Below are 18,539 nucleotides of genomic sequence, written 5' to 3'. Positions count from 1 at the left end.
GGTAGACTTGTTCGTAAAGCGAGTACGGAGCCCTTTTGGCAAGCAAACCACTTCCGACCGGTCTTTGCAGCATTTCCGAAGCGGCCCTCTTCTTTCGCTGTACAGTCAGTCCAAATATGTCGGCCAAAATAGCCAAAACTATAGCCAGGCAGAAAGAAAAGTAGGTTCATTCCAAAACCCGACCAGTAGTTCCGATCGAAACCAATACGAGTTGGACTCTGTCTTACACGATTGCTGCTGCAATTGTCGCCTGATTATCGCGTCGTCCATGTCCACCAACTGACATTCGGGGATAGAATCGCCGAAGGAAATTTCTACGAAGCTCACCAGCAACTTCGGGTCATCACGTCGAGATATCTCAAATCCTCCGACTACCCATCCGCATGCGACGTCTTGTACAATGGTGCTCTCCTCTTGCTCCGCGCCGGCCAGGGGGGCTCGGGCGGCGACTTGGCCTTGATGCTCCTGAACGATGTCTACGTCAAGGGCGAGTTCGCCTGCAACGACGAGAACAAGAAGAAGTTGCTCGAGATACTACATGCGTTTCCTCGTGAAGAGCCAACAAGAAAAAGATTCATCACTGAGATGGTCGGTTGGTCCAGCAAGTTTGGGGATCTGGAGAGAGGCGATGCCGAGATTCATGATCAAGTTGGACGAGTGCTTGCCGATGGTATGTACCCGCTCTTGTCTTCTTAAGAAACCCTGGGCAAGACAGACTCTGAAGACTAGAAACAGAAGGCGAAGTGTATGATGCAGAACGACATCTCGTTCTAGGAACAGCCTCGTCCGCCCCGATACTGGCATCATTACATTACAACTGGTACAGTCTCGACCAACCACATTTGGCAGGAATCTACGCATCTCGCTCTGTCCTGCCGTACTTGTTGGTTGGAAATCTAGCTTCAGCCAATTCTGCCCTTAGCACCTTCACCTCACATTTGACAACATCCAACCCACACTTGCTAGCCATGTCGCAACCGATAGAGTCGAGCAAATCCGGCTTGAGTTTACGCATTTTCCCCAGCATCCCTCTTCTCAATTTCTTGAGCTTGTTGCTTTTGGCGGCACAGAAAGGCGACGCCAGCTTGTTCCGGCAGTTGTGCAAGTACTACGCACCCCACCTGAAGGACGCAGACAACCTCTGGAGTGACGCGCTGAGTAATATTGGCGAGGTGTGGTTTGGGATCAGAATGCCCCGGCAGGGCGGTAACCCGCTCTTTGACATGATGGGAAGCATGCTCTTCGGTGGCGGACAGGGTGGTCAAGGCAAGGGCAGCACGCCGAGATCGAATACCCCCAAACCACTGACGGGGGCGAAGAAGGAAATTGAGAAGCCTCCAACCATGGATTTGGATTGATTGATAAAATAATGCTGAACAATCAGAACCGACCTTGTCTTGATCGTTGCAATGGCAATGGTACAGTGTTCGCCTTTCGTCATTGTCACCTTGGTTGAATGCCATCTCGATGCCCAAGTCAAGGGTTTGACCCATCTTGTGGCATGAATATCTCCCCAGCCTGGAGAACGGATACAACGACAATCTCGTGGTGAACTCCCATCTAAGTCATGACTTTCGTAAATCTGTAACGGGTTTGAGCTGTCTATCGAAATATGTTGGTCTGCCCTCTGCAGAAAGAAACGTAGCCGAAGCAAGAACCGGCTCATTCATAACCCGTGTCGTCGCTGCTTCCCGTACGGAAGGCACCAGTATCGCCAAACATCCAAGCTTCGTCCTCAGCCCTGGCCACTTCTTCGCGTAGCTTCGTTATGAGCATGCTGAGTAACGCGCCCTTTTCGGCCGCCTGGTCTTTCTCCTCTTCGTCCCGGTCGTAATCTCTGGTGGTATAGGAGGGCGGCGCTGCGTGCTCGCCTTGGTGTTGGTGCTGTTGTTGTCCACGGTATCCTCCCGAACCCATTTCAAAGTCCGGACCGTCGTCGCGCTGAGAGACGAGTTTCACTCTGTGCGTGCGGCGACCGAGTCGCGACGACTGCGAATGCTGGTTGTTGGACACGGAGACGACGGCGGCACCGTGAGCTGTCGCTTGTTGCTGCTGTTGCCGTTGCAGCCGCGCACGATGACTAGCCAGCCTATCTCTGAGATCTCGCTCAAAGGCCGCTCGCTCCTCGTGCTCTTCATCCATGTGTGAGACGTAATCTACCGCCCCGCCGCCGTTTTGAGGGTGTGTTGCAGCAGCAGCAGCAGCAGCACCAGAGGGATCTGATTGGCTGATGTTCTGGCCCTGGCGATGGTGACTCGTGAGATCTTCAATCTGTGGTGCTTCTTCGTCGTCGTCATCGTCGGAATCCGTGAGCCGCAGGCGTCCCGGAAGCACGGGAATATGGGGTAGGGCAGGGCGGCCGGTGAGAGGGTTCAAAGCCACGATCGACGAGTTGGGGAATATGGCCGCACTGGAACGAGGAGAGAGAGGGCGGTTCGGGGAGATGGTGGGATCGTAACTGTCATGCAACGAGGCGTGCACGGGGGGCGAGGGCAGCAACGCGTGCTGGGAGAAGAGTGGGTTGGTTTGGTTGGTGGGCGGAGGAGAGTCGTTGATGTTGGCGGTAAAGGGAGAAGAACGGGCCGGTGAGGGCGATAGAGACGGTGTAGACACGCTGCGCTGATGCAGTCGGCGAGGCCCCTGCGGTTGTCTTTGCTGAGGAGGAGGTTGTTGCTGCTGGTCCATTTCGCCCGAGGCCGGACGTCGCGATATGTGACCCGAGAATAAATTGCGGCGGACTGAAGGAGACAAATCTGGAGCTGGTCGCGAAGGCGGCATTATTATGACGAGGCAGGTATTGTATGTTCGGTACGGAGTATGTACGGGTACGAATACGGTGGTGGGAAGCGAGAATGCTTCAGGGCCTCTTTTTTGTGAGGTGTTGTACTCCGTACGTTTTTGGGAATGAGTAAACATTCGCGATGCGGATATCATCTCCGTGCAAAATCTGGGGCAACATTGCACGATCTACTGTTAGTAAATACGAGTACCGCCCACTTATCTCGCACCAGTACTTGCAACGGCGAGGACGACGACGACGACGACGACAACCAGCATGTCATTGTTTTGACACGGGTGAGATCCAATTTTTAATCTCAATTCCGAAAAGGCCAGAGGGGTTTTTTTGGTGTTTTACCGACCATACATCAGTCACGCGCACACTTTTATCACTTCTTCGACGATTCCATCATTTCCTTTGCCAGCTCCGCCGGCGTGGTGGGCTTCCTCCGGATCAGCCATTCCAAGATGTTCGGGTTACCATACAGCCCTCTGGAATTGTAATACAACACCAGACGTTCCGACCCGTCCTTGACGGTTTGGGTAATGTCACTACCGCCTTCCTTTCCGTAAAGACGCTCTTGTATAATGGCGACGCTTTGGTCATACGACACTCGTTTGATTTCGATTTCTTTCCCCATGACTTGGCCGACACTCCTGACGTACTCGGTGTACCTCATCGGCATCGTACTCACCAGTTGGTAGGTGGCGTAGAAGTGTTTTTCCCTTTCGCGTATGACGTTCACACTCGCCTCGGCGTAGTCCTTGAGAGACGTGAACGAAAAGGCGACGTCGGGGTTGTGTGCGGCGTGAAAAACCACGCGATCAGCCTTCTTTTGGGCGACGAGATGCGCCATGGCGTTGTCGGCAAAGTGGCTAGGTTGTAGGATTGTGTAGGGCAACATTGACTCGGTCAGGTACTCTTCGACGTACCGCTTTCGGTCGTGATTCAACAGTTTTGTGATTTCCGGATGGAGGGCCGACGAGAAGATGAAGTGTGAGAATCTCGAGCCGGTCTTCTTTTGTGACTCTGCCAACGCGGCGTCGACGACGTTGATGCCGTAGTGAGTCTCCTTCGGACTGAACGTCGGGCTCACGTAGTACAGGGTCGTCGCGCCGTCGAGGATCCTGGCACAATCCTCGGTCGAACCGAATTCGGCCTGTACGACTTCGGCCCCGGGATACTTGGTCTTTAAACGATTGAGGGATGTCCTGGAGTGGACGACCAGTCTGAGTCTGTATCTTGGGTCACCGTAGAGTTGTGGAATGATCTGGCTGCATTGTTTACCGGAAGCGCAGGTGAGTACAACGAGTTCCGACATGGTGATGAGGGGGGGGATTGTGTGTGTGTGTGTGTGTGTGTGTGTGTGTGTGTGTGTGTTTTCTTGATCACTCTATCTTAAATCAGATGACTGATAAAAGCAGAAAGACCGGTAGTACAGGTTTAGGTGTGTATGGCTAGTACGTGTGGCTATGGCCTATATATATACCCAAGAGAGGAGGTATACGACAAACATCACTATATATGGCGGAGATAAAATACTTTATTTCCATCTCCTACGTGTGCCACATTAGGCAAGTGTTTCGCGATCCCACATCTACACAACCGGCGAGAGGGGAGCTATGCAGTGTGAAGGCGGGTGAGCATACAGCAGTAAGATTCTAGTATCGGAAAAAGACTGAGAAACTACGGGAACCACGTTTGCTGGGTCCAGTAAGTGACTTTGATGGCAATACTCCGTACGGAATGGGAAGTCGGGGCATGCATTGTGCTTCGGAACTCCACACTCATTCTGGGCCCCTGGTCACACTTCTTCGCCCTTTCGCCATCCATGTATGTGTGTGCTGTGTTACTCCGTTCCTGAGAGGCCAAAGTCATCTTCTTGCTGATGATGAGTATGTTGTTATGCGTTGGAATGTGGAGAGAGGTGTGCCACCATGTATATAGCTCGTACTCTGACCAATAGCTCTCGTATGACTAGTTCAGACTGAAAGAAGGGGAACAGGGATTGAAGTCTCGAGGTGAGTGTTGATAGTGTTCGTTGAAGTTGCACCAACAGGAGCGAACGATGGCAAGCCGAGCCTCGCCTGCCCCTCCGGAATTGGGCCAACAGGTGTCTAGCCTTTCTTCCCGGCAAGGCTGAGATCTACGTGATCAAGTGTCGTTCAAGTCATCGGCATCGGCTTGAAGTCTTGACTGAGAGCGTTCGAAGGGAGATGCTTGGTAGATACGAGTAGTAGTAGTAGTAGCGGAGAGAGACTCATGGCTGGAAATTAGGTCATTGTTTCTGAATCATACATTCGTGCTCTCGCTCTCTGTAACGGTGCAGACCTTCGTTTGGACCGTACAGGTCTTTTGACTTGGGGTGGGATGATGTTGATGGTGGTGGTGTCGGAGTCTAAAATCCATCATTTGCCGCTTGATACGTCCTTTGACCTCTTCCAGTGGGAGATTGCTGCGGATCAAAGACATGATCGAGGCCCAGTCGTCGTCATTGTTCCTGCCCTGGATGATATGCAGAATGTGGCACAAGAGCTGGCTGTCGGTCTCGAGATCTTCCAACTTGCGCTTTCGCGCTCCCTGCCGGCGACCATCACCGTCTGCCGCAAAGGTACAGTCAATCTTACGACCTTGACAGGATACACAAGGATGACCGCCGCTGCGCTGCGTCAGAAATCAGCCAGACCGTAGTAACAATAACATCAAGCGCCGAGAACCAGTGCCCAAACTTACCTTTCGCCTGCCTCTTTGACAAGCCCGACAAGCCACCGAGACGTTCTTCTGCCGCGGGAGAGGTTCCTTTCCACTTATGTGCCGTTGTACACCACGCTCGCCCGGCAAGGGGGCCGGCAGAATAGGTGCAAAGCTCAGCATGGGCCGATCACAGATAGTCGAGCGTATATTGCATGCTTTTCTGCTGACACAAGTCTAGATCGTTGGCAAGCTATCACTCTCCCAAGGGGGAGCCTTTCGGGGAGATCAACAAAAAGTTGGACGTAATCATCTAGGTAGGACAGGATCCGGGGCCATATTTCCGTAAAGAACGAAGGGAGAGGGAGGCTCGTTTCAATCCGTCCAATCCCGACCAGGATTGACGGACATTTAATCACCAAGGACTGGAGTCGCACAGGCTTTCTCTCTTCAAGCCATGCGGATTCCAAGGGGGATTTGCTGAGTCCAATAAAGTGGGCGACGGTGATATGTCCCGTAGTCGGAAATGCAATTCCTTTTCCGGTGGGACGAGCTTGAGCTCCTCTAACAAGAAGTAACGGAGTAATGACGCCTTGAATGGCATACATGGGCATTCCATCTCGTAGAGCTGACAGTTCCATGTCAAATCCGATGAGATCGTTTGCACGGTTCAAGGAGAGACTGCAAGGTGCTCACCACTTCATGCTCAAGGACGCCTTCATACATATTCCTACATGACTCTATTTGGTGGAGTACATGGCCTAGCATTTCCCGCCACGGTGCTCTGGCTATCATCTCCGAGGTGCTATCTTAACTTTTGGGGTCGTCTCAAAAAGAAGATTGCACCATCAAGGTCGGGTATCTCTTAGAAAAAACAAAAGCAAAAACCATTTCCAGCATATCCACCTCCACCTACTTCTCTGTCGCTTCGGTCTCTTGTCCCTCGAACATTGGAAGTCTTTTGGCAACTTGCTCCCATGTCTCAGACCCATCCACCAGTGACTGGACTGCCGCGAGAATCTCGTCTTCGCTAGCACGAACTTGTTTGGTAGAATCGCGCTCACGAAGTGTCAGGCTGTTATCTTTGACCGTCTGGAAGTCGATGGTAATGCCGAATGGCGTTCCAAGTTCGTCATTACGAGCATATCGTTTTCCAATGCTTGCCGAAGAGTCGTCAACTTTGTTGGAAACCCCAATCTGGCGCAGCTTAGAGGTGAGCTTCTTGATGAATGGTTTGAAGTCCGGATGGTTGGACAGTGGCACCAGCAAGACTTTTGTCGGGGCGACTGTAGGAGGGAATGAGAGCACTCCTCGTGCATCATCGCCTTCCCGAGTCCAGAAGACATGCTCCATGACGCTGTAGAGAATTCGTCCGATACCAAACGAAGGCTCAATGACATTCGGAGTATATTCACGAACGTGCTCTGTGCGCTTTCTTTTCTCGATCTTGACGAGATCCTTGTCAAGTTCTGTGGTGCCGCTTCCCACTCCAGGCGTCGAGACCTCGATCTTTCCAGTCTTTTCCAGGTCAATCGACAGCTTCTCACGCAATTCTTGTGACAGACCATCTACTGCAGCTTCAACTGCCTTTGCATCCTTGCGGAACTTCGGCCCAAGCTTCTTGCGGTCGATGTCTACTTGATATTCTTCGATCACCAATGGTTCAGCTCTGGTCTCGCGGACGAGGAGCGGTGCGCCTGTCTTCTTCATGTGAACGGTCAGGTCGTAGGCGCTTCGGTCAGCACAGCCGACACATTCAATCCATCCATAGGTGGTGAAAAGTTCCGCATCCCAGCAGTCTGCCGCATAATGTGCCATTTCGTTGGCCATGTGCTGTCTGAATCTGAGTTTGCTGTGGTCAACTCCAAGTTTCAGCAGAAACTCTTGAATTTTGACGAGGAAGTATCCAAGGGTTTCGTTGTCAACCAGTCCGGTAGAAACAGCTTCACCGATGGTCAGGACATCAGGCTTGGTGCTTCCAGACAGCTGAGTCTTTCTGTTGAGTAGGGTCAATTCGACATGTTTGACGTCCTCAAAGCGAGGGTGCTTCTTCCCCCCCTCCGGATCGACAAAGTGTTCGATTTCAGCCATCAAAAATTCGCGGACACGTAGCAGGCCAGATCTGGGAGAGATTTCATTCCTGAAGGACTTGCCGATCGATGCCGAGGCAAACGGCATGGACTGTTGGTTGAATTCGAGGAGCTTTTGGAAATTCAAAAATTGTCCTTGGGCAGTTTCTGGTCGTAGATAGCCATTCGGCACATCCGCGCTGGGTCCAATCTGGGTCTGGAACATCAAATTGAAGGCCTTGGGGGGATCAAGTTCAGCCCCAGTGGTTGGGCCCTTGATGTTGAACTTCTTGATAAGCTCTCCAAGTTCGTCACCACCGTAGTTGTCAATTTTGGCGAGCGTTTCCTCATATTCCTGAACCACCGCATCGTCCAGCTTCTCGATCTTGGCATCCTTGACCTTCTTCTTTTTCTTTGCGTCTTTTGCTTCGTCGACCTCGACTTTTTGCCCACGGGCATCCTTGTCCGCCTTCAATCTAGCCTCGAGGACTTGCTCGACGAGGTGGTCCGCACGAAAGATCTCTCCGCTCTTTGGGTCTTTGCACATCCAGTCGGCAAATTTGTCAACGTGCCCGCTGGTCTTGAGAATGGCCTCGGGAGTCAACATTGTGCAGTCCACCTCGAGCATGTCTTCTTCGAGGACAAAGTGTTTTCTCCACAAGTCGACCACGTTGGCTTGGAGGGCGCAACCGGGCGGCCCATAGTCAAAAAGCCCACGCTCTCCACCATAGATCTCGAAGGAAGGAGTGTAGAACAATCGGCGTCTCAAGACCGACTCAATAACGGCGCGGTCCATGGCCTGCCCAGTTTTGGTGGTGCTGGTGGCCATTTTGGGGTCGAAGCGCTTTACACTGCGTTCAGGCTCGAATTTGAATACCGACGGCGAGCAGCAAAAGGATTTTCGAGGGACAGAAAAATTCGGAGAACGGAAGGGTGCTGCTCGAGAAAAGGCGTTCCAAGCACGCATGTAAAGTGAGAAAGAAGTGGCTGCTAAAGGTGTAGTCAGAGATTGAGTCACAAAAGCACGAAAGATGACTCGATCGATGGAATAATTTCCAAACAGGAGTGTGGCTACCAATTTAGAGCTACTTCAGCCTTGCCAACCAACTCCTGGCTCAGCCTTGCGACCAGCGGGGATTCTCCAACTTTTTCTCTCCTGCGCCAAAAAAAAAGTTGACTCCTTTGACGATCGCAAACCGGCTGTCATTGTTGTCTTTGCTCCTTTTTCTGTACACTTTGAGTTGGAATGCGTGAAACCCCCTTCTAGGTATCGTAGAAAAAACCTATCAATGGGCAAAAAGGGCACGAGACTCTCCGACAAGGCTGCTCTACCTTTCAAAACCGCCAACAAGCAGCGGCGGCAAGACCTGCACGTAAAGCAGAAACGAGCACGGGATGCCTTGAAACGATCAGAGAGATTTGGGCGGAAGAAGGAAGAGGCCAAGAACCCACAACTGAGAGAAGAGCGTCTGCGACGCAATGTGCCCGCCACAATCGACAAGAAGCGGGTGTACGACGAGGTTCAAGAGGAGCCGGAGAACGGCGGTCTTGGACTGGCCTACGACGTGGAACGTTTGAAACGAAGAAAACTTGCCGAAGAGCAAGAGCTCCCTGTTGATCAAGACCACCACCAGTCTGGATCCGGACCGGATGGAGATGAAGATGATGACGAGGACGATGCGGATTCCATGCTCGAAGACAGCGATGACGACGACGACGACGACGCCGAGGAAGAAGACCTCGAACCTTCCGAGATAGACGACACCTCCCACGACCCTCTCCCCTCCAAGTCTCAACTTATGAATACTGCATCTTCTTCGAGAGCCCCCCGCGCCCTCTCGCCGACGCGAAGCACCACGTCCACGAACCTCTCCCTCGCCCCGGCCGCCCTGGCGGCCAAATTTCCCTCCCTCTTCCCTTCGCCAGACGCAACAGGCCCTCCACCCACCCCGAAGATCCTGATCACGACGTCGATCAACTCGACGCTGCACAAAGAAGCCGCCATCCTGACGGCCTTGTTCCCCAACTCCAAGTACATCCGGCGCTCCTCCCACCGCTACGGGTACAAATTCTCCGTGCGCGAGATCGCCTCGTTCGCCCACAACGAATCCTACACGGCCGTCATGGTGCTCGAGGAGGACCAGAAGAGGCCCTCTGGGTTGACGGTCGTCCACCTCCCCGAGGGGCCCACCTTCCACTTTTCGATATCCAATTGGTACACCTCCAAGAGCATCCCGGGCCACGGCCGCGCGACCGACCACATCCCCGAACTGATCCTGAACAACTTCACCACCCCTCTGGGTTTGCTGACGGCACACCTGTTTCGGTCCCTCTTCCCGGCGACGCCCGATCTGAAGGGCCGTCAAGTCTTGACCCTGCACAACCAGCGTGATTACATTTTCCTCCGGCGGCATCGCTACATCTTCCGCGACAAGCGGGAGTCCGAAAAGTCTGTGGTCGGACCCGACGGTCGAGAGGTCAAGGGCGTCGAGGGCATCCGCGCCGGCCTCCAGGAGCTCGGCCCCAGGATGACGCTGAAGCTCAGGCGCGTGGACAAGGGCATCCAGAGGCGGAGCGGGCAGGATTGGGAGTGGAAGGCACGGATGGAGAAGAGCAGGACCAAGTTCCAGCTTTGAGAGAGATGGGTTGACCCTACTACAGTCAGAAAGGCTCTGGTCAATATGATTATGAGATTTATCAAAGCGGACAGGGTTAAGGAGACTTGAGAAGTATTTATCCTTTCAACGAACAATTAATTGAACAACCCGAAAAAAAGACTCTTTCAGGCGCCGTTCGTGGGCGCCGTTGCAAATACAATGGGTTGTGCCTGTAGTTCCAAGAAAACAAACAGGTAGGCTGCTCACAGAGCCCAAACGTACCCAAAGCTCCCCTCCCCCATCGCTGTTCAAAAATGCTCGGGACATCATGCTTCAGTAAAAAAACAAAAGAACAAATAAAAATAAAACAGCTCAGTCCAGTCCAGTCCAGGCTCGGGATTTGCTTCATCACCCTCGACCGTTTAAGGGAGGGACAGACCTAATCGGTGCTGGTATCAACCGTTTCTTTCTCTCGACAACCCGCCGATCGCGTTCAAACGCCCTGCCGTTGCTTTTCGGCAGTTCTAGACATTTTTTTCTTCTCCACGACATCTTCAAGAACTTCTAACCTCTCCCTGGTAATCCTGATGGCATCCTCCATCTCCCTCTGACTGATCTTTTCCTCCTTGATCTTGGCTTCCACATCGTTGGCCACAGCGCGGTTTTTCGACCTTTTCTTCATCTTCTCCTTCACGGCAGCTTCTCTCGCGTCGCCGCCTACACCACCAGGGCTCTGTCTGTGCCGGGTCGCCTGTTCTCGGAGGAGCGCAGTATCGACACTGGCCCTCGCTTCGAGCCAGTCCCAAAATTCGTTTTCCTCTTTCGCCCACAGGGCCTCGTACCCGGCCATTTTCGAGCTTTGCGTCATACCTGCATAAGGGTACGAATTCACTTGCATTCCTCCTCTGCTGGGTCCGCGTATCCACAATAAGAGGACCATGACAGCAAGCACGCCAACCAGAACCTCCATCTTCAGGACTGGGCCTAGCACACTCAACACAGGCTGCAACGGCGCCCTGAGCGGCTCAAACAGACCCCAGTTGGCTTCGACTTTCTTCTTTTCTTCTTCCTCGACGACCTCGTCTTTGGACTTTTTGCCTTCTCTCCTCTTCTTACCCTTCTTGGAGACTTTGCTCGCATTTGTCGTGCCTCGTGGCCGTCCACTTACTGCGTTCCTCAGGACCTTAACCAGAGCGTCGCCGTATTGTTGCTGGCCGTCATTGGCACCTTTTTCGATTGGTGTTTTCAGCCACGATTTTGCGGTCCATTCGATCGTGCAATTCATCTGGAGCCTGGTCGCATTTCCCGGCGCCCAGGTGAGACAATAGCGCGTTTTCACGCTGAAAGCATTGCCAGATGGCACGTCGGGTGTTTGAGTTGTGCAGGTGATTGTAACTGCTTTCTCGAGGTCGAAAAAATCTAGGTTCTCGGTCGTGTTGCATTTGGTCTGCTTCGGGCCTATACTCCCGCCTAGAGGTTTGATGTATGTATACTGCCTGCTTTTGATGTCACAATTCAGGCCCTTTCTGTCGTCTTCGAGAACAAGATCCATGCATTTACACTCATCGACCAGGAATTTCCGCACGAACAAACCAGATTCCGGACCGTACAGTAGAGAGTATATCTTACCCAATGGCGCCGGAATGATCTCGTCTTTCAGGACCTTATCGTAATGTGTGGCACTGTCTGTACAATCTGTCGGCGCATGTGTGGCTGGGCCAGGGAAGTCCTTGCCTGCTTCTGACAGGCCGGCCTGGGTGGCGAGAGGCTGTGGAACATCGCTAGCTGTTCCCGCAAGTATACTAGCACTCTGAGCAACAGCGCCTGCGTTCATGCCTGATGGTTTCCTCGACACGGTCTTACCGTCTGCGGCCTCGCTCGCAGCCTGGCTGGGATTGCTCTCCACAACACTGGGTGCACTGTCATCCGTGGCGTCGGAGCCTGAGTCATTACTGCTACTATCGTCGCTGGCCTGCGCATCCACATCATTCACTGGTGGAGAGACTGCTTCACGACTTGCTTCTTCTGCCGCTAGCTGCCTGCCGTTCATGCTCTTCTGGAAGCTTGCCGGATGACTGACTCGCCAGATGCCAATAAGTAAGTCATATGTTTGTTCTCGATATAGTAAACTCCGAAATGTGTGTCGGGCGTGCAGTGTCTGGATGGCGATGGCATTGGGGAATACCATCGCTGTACTCTCGCGTTCTATGCTGACCACCTCTTCGAAAGATATTACGAGCGTAGTGACCCAGCCTAAAATGTTGCTTGAGAAACAGATATGACCCTCCGAAATGTATATCCTGCCTGCCACTAGGATTTCTTTCTGCAGCGCACAACTGTAGTCTTCAATGAGATAATCATCTTCTGGGACGCTCCTGAATTGTTGATGGAAGTTACGGTTGCGCTGCTTCGGGGCGATAGTGAAACCTGTGAGACGAGGTGTTTTTGCAGGATTGGCCAATGCCGCAGTGCTCGCCCCTATCATAGCACCGATTGCGGACTGACCAGTCGCTGTTGATGAGCCGCGAGAACGTCGTTTCGCAAGTTTACTGCGAACGCTGTTTGTCCTTTTCATCGAATTGCCTGGCTCCCCTTCGAAGATACTGCCGTTGGGAGGGGTCCTTTCACCGCCAATTTGGTTTGAAAAGGTCTGATGATGGCGTAAACCATCAATAGGGTCAGCTATCTCGGCCATTGGTGTCGTCGAGTCTGAAGGCTTCTCATATGCAGCCGATACGGCACGTTTGGCCAGAAGGTCTTCTTCTTTAGCGACGGCCTCGTCTCGTTCCAGGGCAGAGTCCTTCCTCAATTCTGCGAGATCTTGTCGACTGGACCCTACTCGCTCACTGACACCTAGACCTAAATGTTCGAAGTTCAAATCTCCAGATCCCATTGTCTCCACTGCTAATTGCTTTCGCGGTGATTCGGGCACAGCGGTCTCATCTTCTTCCTGGATAGGTTCTTCGATGGGCTTCTGCTTAATCGACGACCCAGATGCATCCGTTCCCGATCTGGCGCGCGTTTGGCCAGCAAGGTTGCTAATCGTACTTGCAGCATTCTGTGCTGCAGACATCCAGGATGAGAACAGACTGCCGCTGGGTGTGCGCATCCCGTTCGAGGCTTTGTTTTCGTCGGTGGGCGTCAGTGGAGCGGTCATTGAGCTGGACAGCTTGCTCGGCTGGTGAGTAATCGAGGATGTTGATCTTATCCTTCTGTGTGAGATCATGTTTCCCGAATGGCTTACCACAATTCGCGAGGCTTCTTGCTTGTCTGCTTCACCAGTAGTGGACGCCGGAGACGCCGTGATCCCTCCGAATTCCGTTTGCAGTTGTGTAGGAGTCGGAGGTGTGACGGTGGTCACTGGTGTACTTATGAGCCCAGTGGGAGGTGTTAGAGGCCTGACATTGGTGTCGAGATTCGGCATGGAGTGGTTCATTGAACGATCTTGAATGGGCTTGATAACTTCGTCAGGAGACTTTGTGACTTCGCCTCCCTCTTCTGTAACATGGTTCAGGATGTTCGGCGAGCTGGTGTATGGAGTGAATGTAGCCGATGACTCTGTCAAGGTCCGCTCAGGACTGACTTTGGGACTCTTGCCTGACTTGCCAAACACGTCTCTGAACCTTCTCCCAGGAGACTTGCCCCGCAACTTGCTGATGCTATTTCTCCTCGACTCTGGACGGAGCGTGTCTGCTCTATCGACCAGCCCGATAGTGGGAGAGGTTGGGGTATTCTCTGGGTTTGGGCTCTTGGGAGATCCTGATCGCTCAGCCTGATCAGGCTCAACGAGGGTTGGGATCTTGTCTAGAAGAGGAGGAGGCTGTTCTTCGCTGCGAGTCGTCGTCGCAGACACCAGTGGCGAGGACATGGTCAGGTAGCCCGAATGCGATTCTCTCGAAAACAGTGGAGGTGTTTCAACCTCAGAGTCATCTGTCAAGAGGCTTGTGTCGCCTTCGGCAGCTAGCCCACTGCTAGACCTTCGAATCGACGGGTCCGAAGGGGTCTGAAGACCAAGCGAACCGGTGGATCTCCCTCTCGCAAGTTCTTCTGTAACAGCCTTCACCTCCTCTTCGTGGACTTTCCTTCTCTTGCGCTTGCTGTGGCCAGGCAGCAGCTTTCGCATACCACTACTGCCGGATTTACTGCTTCCATCCTGACTGACCGAACGGGTACTATGCCTAGTAGGGGACTTTTCGATCGTTAAGGAGTCGATGGAATCCGTGCGCAAATCTCTGATGTTTTCATCGGTTGGAATGTCTGAGGAACGGCGACGGTTGGATAGGACCTTCTTTAATCCCTTGAGCTGGGGAGAAGGCTCGGACATGACGGCACTGACATTGGGAGAAGGTTGGACAGAGACGATTGCTATTCAATTTGGACGAGATATACAATCTGGACGGTCATGCAGGCAGGTGTTTTGATTCTTTGTTGTTTGGTTCTGCCTTGATACACTTTCGTGCCAATACTGCGGCTGACATCAGAGGGCGGGCCAGTGCACAAAAATAATTATGCGGAGGGACATCCCGGTCACAACAGGGAAGACAGGGGCAAGGGTTGCGAGAAATAATGTATTGAATCAAATATCTGTAGCTTAAAGGGAGAACAGATCTAGGGGTTTACAGAATTGCTGTACTGTACGTATTTATCTCGCAAGAAAACAGGAGCTGACACGATGGATTTCTTAGCGATGACCCGTACACAAGACTCGAAACACCTACTCTGTACGGGCTACTTCGTATTCGTACTCTATTAATATTAAGAAGTGGGCGTCGGCTGGTCCGTCCTCAAGGGGGCCAAAAAGCGCCTACAAAACTCCGTAACAGAGATCTGTCTCGTGGCGGGCACGACATGCAGCCGACGAAACCCGCCAACTTCTCCGCATATTTAGCCGACCTTGCATGAATATCCAAGACATCATCGAGAGACCAGAAGTACTCGTTCAACTAGAGCAAGAGTCTGTGATGGAAGAAGTCATGGTGGTCTTCTCGAGATGTATATATACCTATGGCATCTATTGTAGTACAAGTAGATCTAGGTATCTACCAGGCGGTTGATCTGTGCACATGTCCATCAAGGGGATGTGATGTTCAGTCTGACCCATGATACTTGGGTGCTTTTGCCTGAGGCCACGACAATATGTTTACTGCCAATCTCGAGTTGTAAGTATCTGGATAGGTACGTTGGTAGGTACATACTTGTAGTACCCAGTGCCACATGTTTGACGGAGTCTGGAGTCTGGAGTATTCGAACACGGAAGAACAATTTACCAACACAAAGAATTGTGATAGGGCACGGAACACGAGAAAATCTTGTGTCTGACGAGATGACTTTGGGCGACTCAACGGTGAGGGTTTCCAGCTTTGACATGGTCAGACTCGGCTGAATTTCCAAATGCCGAAGAAAAAACACCGCCATCGACATTCCGGACGGTTGTGTTTTCGGTGGCAACAAAGGTCAATGCAAGTCAGCGGCGCCAGCCACTCATACGACGACTTTGGTCAAGCATCATTTCCCAAAGCTTGTGGGATGAAAATCATGGCCCATATGATGCATTACACACGATCCTACCTTACCTGGCTACCTCCACCCAGCTAGGGCCGAGGATGGCCGTTCCAACCACCGCTTAACGTGGTTTGAATGGAGACACCAGGCCATCCAGAATTTTCTTCGACGTTTCACTGGCTCACATTGCCTACAGTATACACATCGATCTCCTCCCTGACGGTGGAGATGCCGCTCGCTCCCTTCTTGCCCGCGTGACAGTAGGGACTAAATATGCCAGATTTTTGCTCTGCACTTTCTTCATTTCCCACCGTCGCTGCTTGCTACACTTTCTGGCCGTTCCAGGTGTGGATTTTGTCGAGACTGGTTCAAGAACTAAAACCCCTGCAGGTCCTGTGCATAACGATCGTCAGAAACAGAAAGACCTCCGTGGGGTCCCCAGTCTGTCAGGGTATATAAACGCAAACTGGTCGGACACTCAGCGCGGGGGACCAATTTCGTTTCCTCTTTTTCGTTCTGATTTCGTCTTTCCATAAGTCCCAGAAGTCGGCACGAGCACAGAGCTTTGGAAGTGCACCCTCGGTCCATTCAAAGAGGGCACAGAAGGGTCGATATTGAAACCATGGCCGACCAGGATCCCATCACCCACGAGCCTAGCAATGGCTCTCGGGAACACCCACTCCATTTTCCGGAAAAGGACCATCTCCCGCACACAAAGAGTGTGGATGAGATCGTCGTCAATGCTTCGCGGGCCACGGACAAGGAACACAAGATGAGCTTGTGGCAAGGCATCAAACTATACCCAAAAGCCGTCGGGTGGAGTCTACTCATCTCGACGTGTATTGCCATGGAAGGCTACGACGTGTGTTTGTTGAGCAACTTTTGTACGTCTTGTCTTTTGGCTTGTCATCCTGCAACTATCCTGGAAATAACACCAACATACTTTACTGACTCGCAACTCCGCTGCTCCAAGATGGATTTCCACAGTTTCAGAAGAAATATGGTGAACAATTACCGGACGGCAGTTGGCAGATTCCCGCGCCGTGGCAATCGGGACTCAGCAACGGTGCCAACGTGGGTGAGATCATCGGGTTGTTCATCAACGGATGGGTTTCGGAACGCTATGGCTATCGATATACGGTCATGACCTGCTTGATGTTGGTTGTCGTCTTCACGGCCGTCTTCTTCACCGCGCAGACCGTGGTGGCATTGCAAGTAGCCGAAATATTGTGCGGTATTCCTTGGGGTGTAAGTCTTTTTTTCCCCTCCCGAGGCTCATCATCAGATCCAAGCGTCTCTTAACCGATCCTGATCTCTAGGTTTTCCAAACTCTTACCATCACATACGCCAGCGAGGTTTGTCCAGTTGCTCTTCGGGGTTATTTAACCACATACGTCAACTTCTGTTGGGGTCTTGGTCAGACTGTCGGTATCGGAGTCATTAGATCCCTGGTAGATCGACAGGATCAGTGGTCATACAGAATTCCATATGCTCTTCAGTGGATGTAGGTGTTTTCCTCTTTTTTTTTCCTTTTTGGTTACCCCCACCCTCTTCTTTCCACGATAGCGGCGGTCCCAATGACACTGATTTTTGTTGTAAGGTGGCCTGTACCTTTGTTCATCGGGATCCTGTTGGCCCCCGAGAGTCCCTGGTGGCTCGTACGAAAGGGACGGATCGACGACGCGAAGAAGGCCCTGCTCCGTCTGACTTCGCTCAACCGCGAGACCGACTTTGACGCCGACGAGACGATCGCCATGATGGTGCACACGACGGCGCTCGAGGAGAAAATCACGAGCGGCGCGTCGTACCTGGACTGCTTCAAGGGAGTGGACCTCCGACGGACCGAGATCGTCTGCATGGTCTGGGCCATCCAGAACCTTTCCGGCAATTCCTTTTCCGGATACTCGACCTACTTCCTCGAGCAGGCCGGCCTCGACCCGTCGACGTCGTACGACTTCGCCCTGGGCCAGTACGGCATCAACATGGCGGGGGTGTTTGGGGCCTGGTTCCTCATGACGTGCGGCATCGGGCGACGGTCCCTGTACCTCTGGGGCCTCTGCGGCCTCTTTTCCATGCTCCTGATCCTCGGGTTCCTGGGCGTCGTCCCCGAGGCCCACCGGAAAGAGGCCTCCCTCGCCACGGGGTCCATCATGCTGGTCTGGGCGCTGTGTTACCAACTCACCGTGGGGACCGTCTGTTATTCCCTGGTGGCCGAGCTCTCCACCCGCCGCCTCCAGATCAAGACCGTGGTCCTGGGCCGGAACCTCTACAACATCGTCGGCATCGTCTGTTCCGTCCTGACCCCCTACATGCTGAACCCGGGGGAGTGGAACTGGAAAAACTACGCCGGCTTCTTCTGGGCCGGCATCTGCTTCCTGTGCATCATCTACACCTACTTCCGGGTCCCCGAGCCCGCCGGCCGCACCTTCGCCGAGCTGGACCTGCTGTTCGAACGCGGGGTCAGCGCGAGGAAGTTCGCCACCACCCAGGTCGACGTCTTTGACGCCGTCACCGTCCACGAGACCGTCCAAGGCAGCGGCGCCGTCAAGGCCTACGAGGAGCAAAAGGGCAGCGTCAAGGCGCACGCCATAGCCGGACAATCTTTGACTTGAAAATTGAAACATGACAACCACCATGGCAGTCACTCTCGGTGAGAGTGTTTTTTTGGTTTTGTACAAAAAAAACCCCCCCGCAAGAGTACTGCTACCTCGAACATGTTACAAGAGTATGTATGTGATTGCTATCGAGAATATATCAGATTGATTTGCTCCTATGTAATCACATATAGGTATGCACATATGCGTTCCTACCTGGGTACCTGGTATTTGTCTTGTTTTCGAATCGGCGTGAGCCCATCTACTAGCTCGAGCGTGGCCTGTGGCCTGACCTGAGAATTGAAAG

The 18,539-nt window shown here is 52.7% G+C and overlaps 6 protein-coding genes across 7 annotated transcripts; 3 read left to right on the top strand and 3 right to left on the bottom strand.

Moving 5' to 3' along the window:
- Positions 1-15: 15 nt before the first annotated feature.
- PV06_00690 (uncharacterized protein) lies at positions 16-1,398 on the top strand. The gene is made up of 3 exons (XM_016401226.1): positions 16-160; positions 297-670; positions 736-1,398. Exons 1-3 carry the CDS (start codon positions 117-119, stop codon positions 1,356-1,358), a joined length of 1,041 nt encoding a protein of 346 aa, XP_016268279.1. The 5' UTR covers positions 16-116; the 3' UTR covers positions 1,359-1,398.
- A 264-nt stretch (positions 1,399-1,662) lies between these two features.
- Positions 1,663-2,808, bottom strand: PV06_00689 (uncharacterized protein; the record flags this gene model as incomplete). Its single annotated transcript, XM_016401225.1, has 1 exon — positions 1,663-2,808. Exon 1 carries the CDS (start codon positions 2,776-2,778, stop codon positions 1,663-1,665), a length of 1,116 nt encoding a protein of 371 aa, XP_016268278.1. The 5' UTR covers positions 2,779-2,808.
- A 3,316-nt stretch (positions 2,809-6,124) lies between these two features.
- On the bottom strand, positions 6,125-8,577 carry PV06_00688 (glycine-tRNA ligase). The gene has a single exon (XM_016401224.1). The coding sequence runs from the start codon at positions 8,504-8,506 to the stop codon at positions 6,383-6,385; it is 2,124 nt and encodes a 707-aa protein (XP_016268277.1). The 5' UTR covers positions 8,507-8,577; the 3' UTR covers positions 6,125-6,382.
- Positions 8,578-8,729: 152 nt separating this feature from the next.
- PV06_00687 (uncharacterized protein) lies at positions 8,730-10,305 on the top strand. Its single transcript, XM_016401223.1, has one exon. The coding sequence runs from the start codon at positions 8,829-8,831 to the stop codon at positions 10,173-10,175; it is 1,347 nt and encodes a 448-aa protein (XP_016268276.1). The 5' UTR covers positions 8,730-8,828; the 3' UTR covers positions 10,176-10,305.
- On the bottom strand, positions 10,254-14,701 carry PV06_00686 (uncharacterized protein). The gene has a single exon (XM_016401222.1). It carries the CDS (start codon positions 14,458-14,460, stop codon positions 10,630-10,632), a length of 3,831 nt encoding a protein of 1,276 aa, XP_016268275.1. The 5' UTR covers positions 14,461-14,701; the 3' UTR covers positions 10,254-10,629.
- Positions 14,702-15,708: 1,007 nt separating this feature from the next.
- PV06_00685 lies at positions 15,709-18,525 on the top strand. 2 transcript variants are annotated; one of them, XM_016401220.1, is made up of 4 exons: positions 15,709-16,522; positions 16,612-16,886; positions 16,958-17,142; positions 17,239-18,525. In XM_016401220.1, the coding sequence occupies exons 1-4, from the start codon at positions 16,261-16,263 to the stop codon at positions 18,248-18,250; spliced, it is 1,734 nt and encodes a 577-aa protein (XP_016268273.1). In that variant the 5' UTR covers positions 15,709-16,260; the 3' UTR covers positions 18,251-18,525. The 2 variants fall into 2 exon arrangements, with proteins under 2 accessions (XP_016268273.1, XP_016268274.1); XM_016401221.1 differs by having other exon boundaries at positions 15,709-16,886.
- Positions 18,526-18,539: the final 14 nt, after the last annotated feature.

This window comes from Exophiala oligosperma (assembly GCF_000835515.1).
Source record: "Exophiala oligosperma strain CBS 72588 unplaced genomic scaffold supercont1.1, whole genome shotgun sequence".
In the NCBI taxonomy this organism is placed as follows: Eukaryota; Fungi; Ascomycota; class Eurotiomycetes; order Chaetothyriales; family Herpotrichiellaceae; genus Exophiala; species Exophiala oligosperma.
The sequence above is the reverse complement of the archived record's forward strand: the minus strand, read 5'-3'. Positions and strand labels throughout refer to the sequence as shown.